This window comes from Pelecanus crispus, chromosome 6 (genome assembly GCF_030463565.1).
Source record: "Pelecanus crispus isolate bPelCri1 chromosome 6, bPelCri1.pri, whole genome shotgun sequence".
NCBI classification, from domain to species: domain Eukaryota; kingdom Metazoa; phylum Chordata; class Aves; order Pelecaniformes; family Pelecanidae; genus Pelecanus; species Pelecanus crispus.
The window spans coordinates 22,041,435-22,060,018 of record NC_134648.1 but is presented as its reverse complement, the minus strand read 5'-3'; the positions used below and the strand labels follow the sequence as shown (position 1 = coordinate 22,060,018).

Genomic DNA, 18,584 nt, shown 5'->3' with positions numbered 1-18,584 from the left:
GTTCAGGACTGATTTTTTGTTTTTCAAATATAACCTTTTTTGCTGGTGTCCAGTACATTAACAATCCCTATGGTTTTCATTTCACTATTAAAAAAAAAAAAAAAAAAAAAAAAAAAAGATATTTAGCCCAGGTAAGGTTTCAGGAAAATTCAGTAGAAAATGCAAGGAATCTCAGTACAGTACTACCTGTGCTACTAAACACTCCCTGTTTTGGAAGCCTGTTGAAAAGATAGACAGTGAATAATAATGAAGAGCCTAATGCACATATTTGGCTATTTTTCTGTTTGGTTGATTTTGTTGCTGGTGCTGGTGTTTTAAAATGTAAATTACACAGTCTTAAATATTCCTGGGCCAGAGCATACCATAACAACTGTAAGGAGTTAAAAATATCAAAACCAGTATTTGGTATCTTAGTACACATTAGATCAATCACATTTTTAGGACTGAGATTTGGTATCCCAGGAGTTTTGTATCCCACCTGCACTGCAACAGGTCAATAAAAGTGTAACAGCACTGAGGCTATAAGAGAAAATGAAAACATCAATTCCTAAAGAGCTAATAAAAAATAAAAGCCACTGTGAGCAAAATTCACTGCTAAGCAGGTATCACAAATCAACACTCTGCAAAAACCCCAACCAAACAGCACTAGAGAAGCACTGAACAAAAAGCAGCCCTGGGACAAACTCTTGGGTTACTTTATTCAGTTCTTCAGAGATGCTTAAGTGTCTTCTCCCTTACTGGGTTTTAACCTCTAAGTCCAGACTTTCAAGGCAAAAAGGAAGGGCGGGCAGGGGGGAGAAGAGATTAACATATAATAATTTCACAACAACTGCGCCAATTCTGTCCCTAAACTGAATTGCACTTTGCTACACCAAAGAAACCAGCAGGAACAAAGCAGAGCAAAAGTCAAAGCTTCATCAGGGAGAAGTTGTAAATGTGTACTTCCTTCTGAACACACAACCACTAACAGTCCATCCAGTCCATCATCCAGTAGCCAGAAGTATCAGACTCAACAGATTTCATAAAATTCAGTTACTGCTCCATTAGTAAGCACAGTAGCTGCAAGTTTTGCTACCAAGCTTTCTAGTCAGAAGGCAATTAAACAAATGCAGCTCAACTGCAGTCAGCAAGTCACTGGATTTTGGCATATACTTAATTACCACATTGAATCAGGGCTTAAATGGTGCTTCAGTACTATCAGAAGAATGGACCTGAAAGCCACCTTGCAAAAATAAACAGATTTTAAAGTTGGTAAACTGCACCCCAGCAGTCTTTTTTTTTCCCCTTTTTTTTTTCCCTGCTTAACTCATTTTAAAATTCCAGGTGCAGGAGCAAAAACAGGATGAAGACCATATTTCTAAAGCTGCAGGTCATTTCTTATTTCCTGGAGCTTCATCTCTCATCATCATTTTTGCAAAGATTAGAAATCACCGCCATGCCCTCAAAGAGCAGCTGATCAGCCATCCCGGCTGGAAGGTATCATGGACATAATAAAAAGCAGCCAACACTGCCCAAACGCTTTTTCCACCTCCCGAAATGCAGTATGATTGCCAAACCTTACATAACCTGCTTACATAAAAGGGGCCAGTTGTACAGATGATGTAAATCAGCCCAAACTTCTCCAATTTCAACGTTTTCGAACTTATACAAGCCCAAGGCACAAACCAGGAGTTTACAGGAAATTGCCATGAAGTTTAGACTCCTGCACATTTAAAACTTACTTCCCCCATCCCACCTTTAAAGTTACAAAAACTCAGATGTGAAATTAAGTAGCACCAATTGTTTGCAGAAGGGAAAAGAATGGCTATCTTGCACAGCATTAAGCTGCAAATTATGGACTCAAATTACCTCTTCCCCCCCGCCCCCCCAAGCACTGAACTTGGAGACCTGGATGTTCTTGACAAAAAATATTACATCAAACCTCAAAATATGCCACAGCAGGTAACCATCACAACTAATCACACTGTATTCAAAGACATGTATTTAAAGCAAAGCAAACAAAACCCCCAAGAACCACCCTTCTCCAATACAGTTTTCCTACAATGTCTTTTATTCTGACAGGTTTATTCTTTTAAAATATATGCATTACATATATATAGTATACTATTTGGCAGCTGAGAACAAAGAGGAAAAACATAACTGCCTGTCAACTGATGGATGCTCAAATATTATTGCAATGAAATGCTTGCAAGGAAAGAGCACATCTTTCCCTGCTTACCCATATGGAAAGGAGTAGGACACCCTAGTGATTTCTCAAAGGTAAACAAGCATGCATTCAATACAGCTTCAACAGCCTGTTAAAAAGTCAGGCTACGTGACACCATGAAGCTGAAGAATCCTTGGACAGAGGGACTCAAGAAGCTTTCCAAACACATTATGCTAGAGAAGGAGGGCAGCAGTAAGGAGATACTTGCAACACTGTTCGGGGGGTTAGGAACAGAGTTTTCAACTTCGAATGTATTATTACTGCAAATACCTCTGATACATTGAGAAAAAGAAACTGCACTGGTAGGATTTCAGGGGGGCAGGGGAGGGAAGGAGTTGCACATGCTTTGTGTGTTATGCACTTCCCCCTCTAAAAGAATGTCCAGCACATTTGTATGCAAAAACTCTACAGAAAACAGAAAAACAACTATAAGAAGATAAAATGAGCCCTCATAACTGCTCCTTATGGTCACTAGATAAGGTGCAAAAGACAACGCAATATAACTTTTTCTTCCCAGAAATTTCTGAAGGAGAGATGAAGAAATATTATATATAAAGAAATTGTTTCATATTGAAAGCACTTCACAAGCAACTCAGCTATACCACCACTCTAGGGTAGTCAGGGAAGTCACAGAAAACAAGGTAGGGAACGGACCTCATGAGGTCAGGAGCCTTGCACCAAAAATGCTGCTTTTTCACAGAATCATTGAATTCCTGAGGTTGGAAGGGACCTCTGGAGATTGTCTCCTGCAACTCCACCACTCAAAGCAGTGTCAACCACAGCAGGTTACCCAGGACCTCATCCAGTCAGGTTCTGAGTATCTCTAAGGTTGGAGACTCCACAACCTCTCCGGGCAACCTGTTCCAGTGATTCATCAGCCTCTCAGTAGAGAAGTATTTTCTTTCATTTAAGTGGAACTTCCTCTATTTCAGTTTGTGCCTATTGCCTCTAGTCCTTTCACTGGATACCACTGAGAAGAGTCTGGCTCCATCATCTTTACTCCTTTACACCACATACACATTGACAAGATCCCTTGAGTCTTCTCTTTTCCAGGGGAAACAATCCCAACTCAATCAGCCCTGCCTTCTATGATGGATGCTCCAATTCCTTAATCATCTTTGTGGCTCTTTGTTAGGCTCACACCATATGTCCACATCTCTCTTGTACTGAGGAACCCAGAACTGGACACAGTACTCCAGGGACGGCATCACCAGCACTGAGTAGAGGGGAAGGCTCACCTCCCTTGATCTGCTGGCAACACTCCTTCTGATGAAGCCCAGGATGCTGTTGGCTTGCTTTGCAGCAAGGGCATATTGCTGGGGTCAATGAACCCATTGACTTCAGGTCCTCTTTCTCTTTCAAAAAACATGATTTATTTTGGGAAAGGGAAAAATAGTCCAAATCTCACTACATTCAAGCCACTTTAAGAGGCACTGCAGCAACTCAAAAGCGAGGGGATCCTCCTATCAAAAGGTGCAGAATGAACGGTTGAACTCACCCTCCACCAACTTGTGAGATACCTCCCACCCACTGTTGTTTACAGGTAGACCCAGTCATGACTTAACCTCTGACTTAACTACCTCTACCTAAAGTTAAGTCTAGATTTTTTCCTCTTTCCATAAGGAACACTGGATTAAAGCATGTCAGGACAGTCCAAGAAATTATGTACTGACTTAGTGGAGGACAGGGGTCCAGCAAACACATTGAACAAAGGTAATTCAATTGTGCAAGTAAGGTGTTGGTTGCTCTTACCCACAGATCTCACAACTGCCCTTAAACATTTAGCTCAAGCCAATGCATTTTATCTATTTCAGTGTGCTGATGCAGTTTAACTCAATGTTTGGGAAAACAGTACACTCAAACAACAGCCAATAATTTGTCAGGGCATGCAATCTAAGCATGTTCATTTACACTCTTATAATTTTAAACACAATTTAACAAACAAAACCCTGTTTAAGTACACATTCAATAGGTTATGTGGAAAAATTCTTACTTCAGCTTATACTATTGCTTAATTTTACATGACAAAAATAGAAATGTGTTTTGAGTTAAACCAAAGCCACCCATTCATGACAAACAGAATGGTGCCAGTCCAGCCAGAACAACGTGTCATATATGCCATGATTTCCACACTGCCTCTGTGCAGCTATAAACTGCATCCATCAAGTCCTCTAATCAAAGAGAACCCCAGCTTCCACCATCATTGGTCCCAGATCCAAAGCTACAAGACCAAAGCTACATTCCTGACTTCACCTGAGAAACCAATGCAACACACACTGGCACTAAGACAACCAAAACCATCCTGTTGCTCCGTTCCCTTAAGAAATGCTGTAGAAATCAAAAAGAAAAGAATACCATAATTCCCAAACTACTTGTGAAGACTAAATGTGTACAGGGCAAAGAAGCCTCAGTCTCCAGGACTCAGCATACGAGGAATCACAGAACCTGTAGCGAAAAAAAAAAGAGTGCTAACAGGGGAGTGAGTCCAATGGGGTTACTAAGGAAGTCTACACATTTCCACCTCTTCCCCATGCAATTCCAGCTGGGGGTGGAGAGTGGGGGTTGGGGGGGGGCAAGGGGGTGGAGAGTGAATCACTTCTTTCTGCCATCCCTGAATAGGCAGCTCTGCTCTCAAATGAAGCAAATGGTCTTTGAACAATTTATGCCCTTTATAGAATCACAGAATCATAGTTGTATCTATGAACAGGAAAAGGGAGAAATAACCAAAGAGACTGACGAAACATTTATGGAAAGGCTGTCACAATCAAGGGCATCCATCTGAAAATTAGAGTAAATAACACTTCCCACAAGAAGTTCAAGTTTCTCGTGCATGAGACTATTTGCAGCTATTTGGCCACACAACATATCAAAAGCTTTCCAACTCCCAGAAATTACAGCCATTCCAAGATACTGGATATGACTCGTAACCAGTTTTATGGTGGAGACTTTTCTTACATTCTGAGAAAACAACTTTGCAACCTCATTGCAGTGTTTCAAACAATTAAGCAGAAAACTTCAAAATAATTTTATACTTGAAATTAATTACTAAATAAGGGACACACAGGATATAAACTAATCTCTAGCTTTCAAGGCAGCAATAAGCACATTTCACTCAAAACCGATGCATCTTCTGCATTTTAACTGAGTAGCCATGAGTGAAAGTAAGAGTTGCTAAGAAGCATAATCTTTACCCATACCATATTTGATGTTTTTCTTGTCCGGTATTTGTAACAGTCATAAGCTTTTATTCAGTATTCCCCCTCCTCTCAACTATTCCAAAGGAGATAAGATCAGGCGATACACTGTCAAAAACATTTCACTATTCACAGTCATTTAAATCAAAATAATCAAAGCCTCAAGTCTACTGCAGCTCACACAGATCAGGCTTCAGCATACAAATCCCAATGATTTCAACACAGAAAGCCAACATGCTTAACCTTAAGTACATGACATACTGTAGGGGACCAAGGTCCTGGTGAATCAGCAGTAAACACCACTGCAGTTTTATTTAAGTGCTGCTATAAACACAATTGTGAGTTAAGTAAGACAGCTATAGGTCTGGTTCATGGTTTTGCTGTGACACTGAGGAAACACTGGATTAATAACAAGGCACATCCAAGGCTTTCAATTTAGGCTCTGAACTGAGAGCTTTCTAATCTTGATAGCTGTCCCTTCTAAATCCATTTTTGAATATCCCACTTGTCATATTTAGTCATCCAATCCTTTCCTTCCTTCAGTGCCAATTATACCTTAGGTCAATGACCATCATTGCTTGTAGATTTTGGCTAATTTGCCATAAGCAACCTGAAGCGGTGGATAGGCTGGGCTATGGCACACACTTCCCTAATGCTGTTCAGAACCTGATTAGACTTGTTTTAACCTGTAAACTAATGGCGATTCTGCAGAATGCCAAAACTAATGATTAATAGCTTTATCCTTTGTACTCATAATTTTTTTTATTGCTGTTTTCTAATTTGCATCTTATTTCCTTCCCCAAAATTGGCCTCTGCTATTCCAAAAGGGGAAGGCTGCTCCATAAATGAAGTCGGTTTCTGCGCTAGTGTGCTGACAATGCCACTGCCCAACAGACCCACACCACGTCATGAAAGACATTTTAAGAATTAAAATGAGGGAGGAAATGCAGAAAGAAATTTGCAGCTTTCCTTCAGCCAATCAAACCAACTCAAAGGTCCTTACTCTCCTCGTCCATGAACATCATTTCAACAAACCCCACCAGAGTTAGCATGCCAGCTCAAGTATGGCCGATTCAACAACGCCAGGGACTACAAAGTGAGGACTGCTGTTATATACACACACACAAAAACCCACAAGACAGCATGGTTTTTTTGGAGGCAATCAATTTTTATTTTTTCTTTAAAATAACCATTTCACAGATGCCTGATTCAGCTCTGTGCTTCAGCAAACAGAGGGGGCAGAAACTTCTCAAGCAGTACTGTCTGCTGAATAAGCCAAACCATAGAAAATGCAGCCTGAACTTGAACAGTAAGCTTGCTCCAAAAGATATCGCAGCAGCCATCACACAACTAGGAACAAATTCAAGATTTATATGAACCGAAGTACATGTTTCTAATACACTGTAGGCTTTACTCATGTGAACTAACTCTTCATTAGCACTTAGAAATGAAAATCAGAAATGAGGATTATGGGTATGCTACAGCATCTCAGAATCAGAGCCCTGTGTTACAGGTTGAAGGTAGCAAGCCTTGAGATTTAGATTTAGAGGTCCTAGATTTAATGACTCTTGTCAACATACATTCTAGGCTGTTTAGGTCTAAGACCTTCCCTACAGGGCTGAGAATTAACTCATTTGTTAGGGCTATGCATTCACAGATTCTTTTGAAAATGTCTTTTCAGGAAACTGAAGTTTGCTCACCTCGACACACAATAAGGACTTGCTTCTGAATGCATTCATGCTTCTTCACACAATGTTCATGATATTTAGGTTCTTTTCACTGCATTGCACAGAATTTGAGCTATCTCTTTAGCCGGGCTTGAGTAAAATCTTTACATACACTAACTTAAGTTTTGTTAGAAGTTGCTGTCCTGAAAACACAGAAATACTTACGCAAAAGCTGCGAACTCAAACTTAGTAACACACCAACACTGCCGAATCCCTCCACCAGCAGTCCACCTAGCAAGCATGTATATCATGTATATAATGCTAACGTTCTCCAAAACAGTGCCAAGGATTTTAGCCTAATGTCTTCCATTAAATAAACTCAGTTTCACATAACCAGGTCTGGGATCTGGATGTTCAGAACAGAATGTCAGTGAATTTGCAGAAAATTGTTTTCTACTCTCCTCTGTCTGCCTAGTTGATGCTTAATTTCAGGGAAGCAGAATAATTGGTATCACATATTCTGCCTCCTTTCATTCCTAGAATATATAGTGGATCCAGCAAGAAAGCTTTAAGGTGTATGGGAGAGAATAGCATGTTGCATATTAAGCAGCTGCCTCTTAATTATGATATTGTCCCAGAGCACCAGAAAATCCTGTACAACTAATCATTTTCACTAGCTCTGGGAAGAGTAGAGACCCATAGATGATCTGCAATAGTCTCTCACGGCATGTCTTAAAAGAAAGGAATTTTAGAAATGCTCTGAATGATTGTTGGGGAAGATCTCAAGTTATAACCTTCAGATAAGCATTGCCTTTAAAGAAGGAAGGTAGGTTGAGTGTGGAAACTATGAAGCGCTCTTTAAAAGTGTCATTACGCCAAAAACATCCAACTTACTATTCAGCAAGCCCACCAAAAAAATAAAAAAAAAAAAAAAAATCACACTTTTGAATGTCAGCCAGAAATCATAGCAAAATAGGCGTCGAAAGAGATCTCTAGAAGCCAACCATTTCCCATGCCTTAAGGCTTGGTCATCACACCTATAACGTTCCTGAGAGATGATCACTGTATATTCAATACGTTCTCCACTATTCTCTCGAACTAGTCTACGTCTTGAAGAATCGCATTCAAAATGGAATAAAACCTATTTATTAGGCAAATGCCACACTGGGCATAACATCCCACTACGAACACCACAACAGGAAATGGAGTCCTCCATCCATCTCTGCAGACAGCCTTACTAAAGCTAAAAGAGAAGAGAAGGTGTCACCAATCTGCGCAAGGACACATCATTTTGTCAACTGAAGGAAATTAGATTTGTTTGACACAGAGCATTCTTGACAAACCCATGTTTGGGTACCACTAGTACCAGCTAAGCATTTACAAACTGCTTATTTGTCCCATTTTTCTTCTGGAAACTGAAGCTGACTGACCTATACCTAATGAAGTTTTCTTCCTCATTTTCTAAGCTTCCCCCTACTTCTCTAGAAGAAACTGCTAAAAGGCCAAAATCACATCTATGGAAATTCTTCCAGACTGAAAGCAAATGTCTAGCAACTTTAAGACCGCATCAACCAATTTTAAGAATCCTAGTCTAAATTTCATCAGATTTCATGACCCAGGAAAAAAAACACAAACTTACTCAAGTGCTCCAATCTGTTCTTTTCTATTTTAGCACAAATTCTTACTCTTCTGTCAGTTGTAATAACTGCATTAGACACCTGATCACAAAAACTTATTAACAGAAAGACAAATTAAAAGGTACTACATGGTTCTTTTTTCCTACTGTCATCCACTTTCCTTCCCCAGAAAATACGAGTAAATAAGGAACAACTGGTTCTAGGGGAGCTCAAAGCCAGAGCCTGCTGTACCTAAGTCAAATGTAATGATCACTTTTTCACAGATGCACCTATGAAATATTTCAGAACTACCATGTGAAATGAAGTGGTTGTAAAAGCAAACTAAATTTGAATGTTTTATTCCACAAATATACACGATGTATGTTTTTTTGGTTTACTAAGTTTACTATATTAGATAGTTATTTGGGCAAACCTGCCTTTAATTCAGTAGGACCCTTGGCAATACTGGATTTTATCACTTTTACCCAGAAGAGCAGCTCTATGAAGGCTGATTATAATAGGCCATAGTGGGGATGAATTGGTTAATTATAAAGGATACATGTATCTTCATAATGCATTTTCACAGACCATTTACTTATGTTGCTTTGTTGCATTGGATTAATACACAAATCAAACAAGATAATAATTAGAAATGTCTGCCACCGGTTAAAACCAATAGAGCTGTTTCATATAAAGCTGCTGCTCCCAATGGAAAAAAAAAACAACCTGTAGACTGAACTAATGTTCAGGACAGCAGCACTGACAACCCAAGGAACTGATCTGAGCAAAAGTCAGAAGAACTGTCATTCTCTCCTCATCTCAAGCAATTTTTTTGATCAATACCAGAAAGTCTCAAGGTGACCAGCTCACATGCAGACATCTACATTTTTGGCAAAAAAATCTTGTTCCTTATATTAGCCCATTCCACAGTAACTGTTCATACTTGCACACCTTCCCTGGAGGATTAAATGCAAGATACTTAGAAGAAGAGAAGTCCTCCAGGAAACAAAGAATAGGCTACTACAGACTTACGGAAAGGCAAAACCAAGGTAAGATACCTAACACACACCAAAATGGTGTCTTCTGTTGTTACACACTTACTGGATTTTGTGTATGTTTAAGAAATTCTGCACATCTGTTCTGCACAGAGTATTGCTGTAAAGAACTGCCTTTCAAAGTCACGCAAAATAAACCATGCCTGCAACCCTCCTTCTTCCAAACACAAACAAGGATTAGATGTGCAGAAGCACTGCAACTTCACCATCACCACGGATTATTTTAAAAAAAGCTCTCCTTTTGACCTGTACCAACAATACTTTCTCTCCCAGTTGTTCTAATCCAGCTTTCATTAAAAATAATAATTTTGCATTTCCTGGAGTATAGGAGCAATATACTACCAGAAATCCACAGTTAATCCCTTCAGTTTTTCAAAACAGGGGAGTAAAAAAGCACATAATATGGCATGAAATGTATTGCCACGACGAGTATTTAAGCTACCTTAAAGAAAACAGTCAAAAGGCAAGGAACTGCATCCACTTACGAGGTATCAACCTGGCATTGGTATTTCATGGAAAGCACCATTCCACTCTCTCTGATCTACCTCATTATAAAATACTCAATTTAACATCATATTCCCTCTTTAAATTATACCACTGAATTCTAGATCTAAAGTTAGTCTTCAGCACTAATTAATTCTGCATAGATTACTTGCTGTAAGGATACACACAGGATTCCTGCTAATTTATTTAAAATACTTCCATACAGCAATTTGCTATGGGAAGAATTCCTTTGACCTAAAGGTATCCATAGGGAAGTCAGGATTAAGAGAACAAGGTCCCCTCTGGAAAAGTCCTTTGGTCCAACTAAGTCACTCCACTTTCCCTTTTACTGATTATGGCCGTACCTTTCCACCAGTTATCTGAAGGATACTAAAGGCAGCTCCAGCATTTGATGTGTCAACAAAACTAAGGATCTTGTTTCTTTGGGTACACAGTTTCCTTTAGTACTTTTATGTCCTTTACGTATTAATCATAAATGTACCCATAACTCCTCACATTCAGCTGAGAAGCCTTATGTAAGAACCACTGCAAAAATAACCTAACAAAGTTCCAGTCCGTAGCATGGCAGTTGCTGACATGGCAATCTTAAGTTGCCCTCTGTTGCTTAGTTTCAATTTTCACTTCTCACACGCCTGAAGAAGGTGGTTTCTCAAGAGACCATCCATCTCTCAGTGCAGGATAAACCACAAACTACTTTATAATTGTAGTTTATCCTAAGCCATTGTATTAACTCAGCATCCCTTTGCAAAGAGGCCAGACTCAGTTAAAACATCAGTTGACACCAGATTTTTTTTACAGATGAGAAACCTACCTACACATGCCATACAAGAGAGAAAGATAAAGTGATCCCTGAGAAAGAGTTGTGAAAATGGCAGCAGATTAGCGGCAAATCATCTCACTTGTGTGGATTTGTGCACACAAGGGAAGTGCACCTCACTTTTCCCTTTATCCTGGGGCTCCATCTAGCACAGCAGATCCTCAGTCATCACTGAATGAATACAGGGCGCAAACTGTACAACATCAGTACTATTTGTGCACAGGGACAGCAAATAGCACATGTGAAATGGTGGGGAGTATTGAAGAGGGAGGAACTGTACAGATATACCAGTATTTTCAGGAGCACTAGAGTGACACAGCCAGCCTACTCCCTTATTACTTCCTAACCTGGTCACCTTACAGCATTGAGAGTTTCCGGTTTCACCTGGATTCTTTTACTTGCCAGCACAAACATTACTATTCAACATCACCACTTAAAAATATACTGATTTTGTTTACCAGAGTATAGCAAGCAAGAATTCCTGTTTTGACTCATGCAGATTTACACACCTTGCTGAATAGATATATTAAATAGGCATCACATATCAAATGAAAGTTAACTTACCAGACAAGATAACTGAGAAAATAACAAAGGCTTGGAAAATTAATTATTTTTCAGAAGTGCAATGGAATAAGTTAGGCAATCATACGGGTTGAATATTTGGCTTGGCACCTAAGAACAGCTGTATTTTTCTTTTTGGCTCTATGTCTGGGCTGTCATTTCTTGCCACAAAATATTTAAGCTCAAACATATGTTCAGCTACAGATCTTGAGAAAAATACCTTGGGAAAATTTAAATTGAAACAAAAGGCTATGTTTCTTTTTCAGAACTAAAACCTCAACATAAATCACCACTATATCCATTTAAGCATTTCAAGTCAAATTAATATTTACCCATGAGCAGGATCCAAAGCTATTGCCCTGGGCTGATCAAGGTCTTGCCAGAAGAGGACTTTTCTAGATGTTCCATTGAGATTAGCTACTTCTATCCTATTGGTTTCTGAATCCGTCCAGTAAAGTTTTTTCCCGATCCAATCACATGCCAGGCCATCCGGGGAAACCAGACCAGAAATGATGACATTCTGCACCACATTCCCAGTTTGGTTAATGTAAGTTTGCTTGATGGCTTCTTCACTCACATCTGTCCAGAAAACAATGCCTTGCGAATACTGGAAGTCAACTGCAGCAGCATCCTCTAAACCACTGACCACCACAGTGGACTCCAGCTTCGTGCCTCCAGCATCTACAAGTCGAACATCCCGCCGGTTGGCAAAAAGCAGAAAGGGAGATGCTAGAGAAGAAAAAAAATGAAAACATATTAGTATTATTGGCATCTACAGATGTTAAGGCACCGAGTATGAATATGGCAGAGGAGGATTTCTTTTCCCAGATCAGCAGGGTGGGCAGTACAGCAGAAGGAACATGGGAAGTTTCACGCTACCCAAAAACCTCTTCCTTCCACATGTCAGACAAAACAGTAGAAGACAGAGGGAAGAGCAGGCCCAATTCTGTATCTACAGGATACAGATATCATCTTGAACACAGTTAAGAGTTCAAACTCAGGCCCTTCAACAACACCTTCAACAATACCTTCTGTCAATCCATAAACCCAGGTTTAGAACAAATTCAGTCTTCATGGTTTAAAAGCTTGGTTCACCAAGCTGAAGTAGTAACAACACACAGATGGCAAGTTCTGATGCCTTTTAGTAGCAGGCTGGAAGCTAACAGTACTAGACACAACCCCCTGAAATGCTCCTACCAAGTGCCCTCCTAGATGGCAAAGACTGACAGAGGTTCAAAACTACTGTCTTCTCCCCTACACCACAATGAGAGAGAAATTCAAGGAAGAAGTTTGAAGGAAGATGATGACGTGCATTGTGGAAGTTTGTGGGGAGTGCTGTTAGCTGGAAGAGGCAGCCAGAGTAAAAGGACAAAGGTTCTTACTGTTTGAAGCTCTAAGTGGGTGGTGGAAGCTGGAGTCCTAGTACTGACAGGGACAGGCTTTGAGAGGGGAGCTAACTTACGATTGATGCAAAAGGCATGGGAAGCCTAAAGACATGTCAAAATGACAGCTGTAGAGATATTCCAGCGGTTACCTGCACAAGTTCTAGATATCTTGTGTGCAAGGTTCAGTTGGACAATGACATGACCTCAGCAGATGACGCTGGCATTCACAGACAGACAGGAAGGAGGGAGACTCATGAGAGGCAAGGAAATGAACCTCGTTGAGTTGGATCGGAGAGTAAGACTTACAGAAGCAGTAGTAACACTGCTAGAGATTTTAGCATAGCCAAGATGACTTTTCTGTCATACCAGATCTCATCTGCTAGTATACTCAGAGAGAGGTAAATCTGTACTTGCAATTGAGGCTGTCCCTCCACACTCTGAGAGGGAGAGAAAGGTGTGAAGGTCTGAGTCCTACAACAACTCCCTCTGCTCCCCACACAAAACTCCAGCAGAGGGAGATTGTAAGGATCCTCTGAAGAATCCACTATGGGCATGATTCAGCCCAACTGCTTCTTGCAGAAGAGGACATTAAGTAGACATACCACAGAACATTCCTTCCCAACCATACCAGCCAGACTGATGGCCAAGTTAACCACTTGATTTCTCTCCGAAAAGTGCAGGCTTGCTTCTTCATCCAACAGTAAACGAGAAAAATAGTTATCTGCAGATACGACTGGAAAGGCAGCAGCCAAGTACAATGATGCCACCATACTGGCCACAGCTGTGAACACCACTGGCAGCTAAGGAGAAAGACAGTATTTCAGAAAAAGCCACTAGATGCTGGAAGTAACGGAGCTCCCTCAGATTCTCCTCTGATTGCCAAAGTCTGATAGGGATCTCATGTCATCAAACACAGACCTATTTTCATTTGCCCCTACTGTCTGTCACCTTGAACACCAGTACCCTTCCCACTCCTCCCCCCAATTCTTCTAACTCAAGCAGCAGCTGCTGGAGTTCTACACCAGTCAACTGCCGACTCCTAGCTTCATATACAACCATTTCACTTGATGCTGCTGCTTCCAGTGTGCACCCAGCACAGGTCCAAACGCTTGCCACTCAACTCAAGGAACAACACACAGAACAGAGCAGCAACAACAGATAGGTTATTTCATCTTCTATGGCTTCAAGCCTGTGATATAAACACCTTTAGTTTCAAATTCATGTTACTGTGTATAATATATGAGAGTTAGCTCTTGATACTGTCTTTCATGTTCAATTCCTCCTGCACTTTTAAAAGAAGACAGTTTATACAAGGTCTGAATTGCAGGTCTGCTCTCCTGACAGCCCTGCCACATGCTATTGCCTTTTTCATGAACTCTGGCTCCAGCTACATGCTCACTGGAGAGTGCCTGCCACTGCATGGGCCAAAATGAAGTGCATCTCTCACAACAGCTTGTGTATTTATGTGCAGGCCAAGGTCCTCAGTTAGAATCTACAACTCAGCTTCAGATTAACTTAAAAACATGTACATAAATTCAGCCTTTTTATTATTATTCTGCATGACCTTTTTTTCCCCCCAAGTCAGGAAAGAGATGGCTTTATTTTTCTTTTTGGAGGAAGTCTGTGCTGATCAAAGTAATAAGGAAAATTTAAATCAGCTGGTGGTTTTAGTGAGGATCTTGGACAGCAGAGACAGACAGTTGTTATCATTAATGTTTCACTGAAAATGTATTATCTTTGTTTTCTAAAATATTTAACTCAAGAAAGTTTATACAGCTTGAAGAAAATTATTTATTAAGAAATGAAGTCTCGGTATCACTCCTATCTCATTTCCTAACTTGCCATGTCCTCCTCTCTGTCATCTTTAAAAACGCTAGGAATAGTATCACGAAAGCCCAACAGGTTAGTTATTGAAAACAGAAGAAAAAATGTCTAGAATGCAAAGTGCTTGTTTTCTTCTCTGCAACTCATTGGTTCCCCATAACCATATCTATTTTAAGTGGCACTGTACCAAACCATTTGAACACTTGAAAAGTTTGATGTTAGCAGGCTCTGTTTAAGTCACAAGTTCTCTGGGGCAGAGAACTTCTCAAGTTATGCACACTCACAAAACCAGCCCCATATCCAGCCAAAGATCAAAGCCATAAAAAGCCTATGTACAAATTTTTTAAAAAATATTGTCCCAAAAATGTGTTTTGAGGAACATGAATAGATGGATTTTCATCTAGGCACTTCCACGCTGAAGCCATTATTAATGCTACTACATTACATACTACAAAGGAAAAAGGAACTTGAAGTATCAAGTCCAATCAACAGCAGAAGAACTCAACAGCTTTTTAACTAAAGATCAGAGATGAACAACGTCTAATCCAATCAGTATCAATATTATCCCAGCTCCCCATCCCTTTCAAGAGATTTCTTCCTCACTGATGCACACAGTAGGGCAACAGCATACAGATAACACATTAACCACTGTGTTCTCTGTCACTTCTGTGCTTTAGTCATCCTGATTGAAGTGCAGCCACATTGTGTTGGCTATGAATACCCAGTGGGGAGATCACACTGCCCTGCCTGCAACTGTGTTAAAATTTTACTGTGTTTATACACTGGTGTGAACTGAATGATTACTGAAAACAGCCAGAGTTTACCCCTTTTAAGAACAAATGAGTATTTGATTTCCTTTGGAAAAAATAAAAGAGATAAGGCAGAACTCTGATTTTAAAAACCATATTCACTTCTGTGCTCATGCCCACCAGCCTATTGTATTCAGTCCAAATTTTATAAAAAATGGCTGCAGAGCCCTTTTAGAGCATTACTGGTATGAAAAAAATAAACCCAAAACCAAAAACCAGTGATCAAAACAAGTAACTGGTTCTCAACACTGATTCTTGCCTGGAATGCTGCTGAAGAAACAGCAGCTCTCCCAACTTTAAAAATCATGCAAAATTCAGAATAACAATTAAATGCTCTGTTTCCATGGCCTTGCATTTATCACATCAGGTCAGAATGTGACAGCTCACTAGCAGGCAATTTGGTAACTCTGCAGCTTCAACTAAATACAACCTCCAAGATGTCCCAAGAAAGTTCACAGAACTTTTCAAATTTCCAACATTCCCAGCTGGTAAGCAGTAAATCTGAAAGAGGCAACCACGAAAACAGATGCCTTTCTAGGATAGATGCATAGCATAGTTTCATAGAATTACTAAACTCAATAGTTCAGCAATTCAAAAGACACATTCATACTCTCTGTGATTATAACCAACAGGTTTTTTTAAGGCATTAGAATGAGAAACAAAGAAAGCTCAAAAAGCAACAAAACAAATGGCATTGACCAAAAACTTGATTTGCTATGTCATCAACAAACCATCCTAGAGATTCAAGATCATCCCACTGATACACAGTGCAAGTTTATTTTGAATCCCGTGTGCCTGTAGAATCAAAGCTTCATTTCCAAGAACGCGCAGTCCTTTCAAATCATGCTGTCTTCTCAATCCTGAACTGGGCTTGAAGGTCCAAAGAACACTCTTATCCGTGGTGCATTTAATTCTTTACTGCACAACTCTTGACAAGGCAAACTGGAAGGCCAGTTAACAGCAGTTTCTGAGGAGAGGGATGGAGGAGTGGGGGAGACTCAAAAAAAACTAGCAACAACTTTGATTACTGTTGACCTTCAAATGAGTTTATCTGTTACACAAGAGGCAATACCCCTTGCTTGAGAAGTTACTCCATGGTTAGAAAGGTAGGAGATGCTCAAAGGAACACTTAGTGCTATGCTCTATTTTGCTCAACAATGCTCCTGACAACTGCAAATTGCTTGAAAAGGGAAACACCAGCTTTTATTTTGAAAAGAGAAAAGAATAAACAGTAACAGGATGAATGATGAATGTGGAGTACAAACTGTTTATATCCAGTCTATTACCACCCAATTGAAAGGACAACATTTTAATGTAGTTACAAAAAAAAAAAAAAAATTCTTTTCCAGTAAAATTAGAACAATTCATATTTTTCCATAATAGGCAATATTTAAAACCTCTGTACATAGCTGGAGTTCACAATCCTTTGACAAAGCAAAAAAAGAACTTGAAATCCCAGAAACTATCAAATGAACTCTAAACAGGTAACAGCCTAAACTGTAGAAAGTTATAGTTGCAGCAATTCTACAATCTTATTTGGATCATGCAGTACTTGATCAACAATACTTCATTCTAGAAAGACATATTATTTCTACTCAAAAAACCACCATTTTTTCCAGTTTTTTTCTGCTAACTGGAAAACACACCCTTGACTTGATAATGGAGTTTTCTACACAGAGGTTTATTGCACAACAGTGTGAAAACAGAGCTTCTCATCAGTCTATTTACTGGAGAAAAGGAAACACCCTGATCAAGCTGGTTAGGAATCAAGCTTGGGATCAATTTCAAGCTTTGCTCTTGATCTCCTGAATGTTCTTAGGCAAATCTTCTGTTCCTTGCCTGTGTTTAATTACTGAATTTTAATTGTTTTACCTGCATCAGGAAAGTTGTCTGTGCAGACATAAGATAAGACTAGAGCATTTGTACACTTTATGTATAATTCATCTGGTTGACCACTATAAACAGTATCAGTTTTAGCATGTCTACCACAGTTCCCTTATCACTATCTCTATCACATTTGTGATGCAAAAAAGCATTTTTTTAAAATGCACTGAAGCTTAGACTCGTTTGCACTCCACCACACACAAAAAGGTAGTAACAACCTTGCTTTTTCTCTGCCTTCCATTCATCTCTGTTAAAAACATAAGCTCTATGAAGTATGGCAAGTCTACTGCCATCTGCCCAGCTATAACTACCTTCCAACAGAACAGGCCAGTGTATTGCTTCTGAATTCAGCCATTAACTTACTTTTTTTTTTTTTTTTACTTGTACCAATCCCGTATACAGCACTTAAATTTTATGAAGTGCTTCACAGGCACCCATTAGCCCCAGCAAAGTGACCTGGGACAAAACAACTACAAATTGCACTACATGACCTTTGCTATTAGTTTCAGTAATAGTTCTGAAAACAAGTTTGACAGGTCTCAACTCATTTACATATTGAGACTAAGATGATCACGAATTATAATCAACGGAGCATTTAAGATCAGTTGCTGGGTAGCTGCAAAGCTGCAACAGTTCTAACACAAGCTGACCAAGAGTTTTAAGAAGTTATATTTATACTACTGCTTCATACTTGTTGACATGCCTACATTTTGTCTCCTTCCACTTAAAGCCGAAATAGAAAGACATGAGAATAGTAGGGCACATGCATGATTGAAAGCACCTTGAATGCACTCTTGAAAGCACCAGAAGTGCACACACAAATCCTATGTATAGCACAGGAGAAAAGCCTTACTTAACAATTCTTAAACCAGTTAACTAGGCTAAAGGTCATGGAAAGGTTTAACTGTGCTTTTAAGAAAAGTGATTGAGGATCTTGGTAGCCTGGTACACAACATAAAATGAAGATCTCATTTTAAGAAGCATACAAGCTAAAATAGCCATCCAAAATTACAGTATGTGCAACAACTTATATTTTAAATATTATTTCAATTCTTAACAGGA

General features: G+C 39.6%; 1 protein-coding gene across 2 annotated transcripts in view; it reads right to left on the bottom strand.

The window, feature by feature from the left end:
• Window positions 1-18,584, bottom strand: part of LRP5 (LDL receptor related protein 5) — a 180,106-nt gene that overhangs the window by 132,846 nt on the left and 28,676 nt on the right. For both annotated transcript variants that reach the window (XM_075712080.1, XM_075712079.1), the window contains exon 2: window positions 11,953-12,349. In XM_075712080.1, coding sequence (XP_075568195.1) covers window positions 11,953-12,349 — 397 coding nt within the window. The remainder of the gene's footprint in view (window positions 1-11,952; window positions 12,350-18,584) is intronic.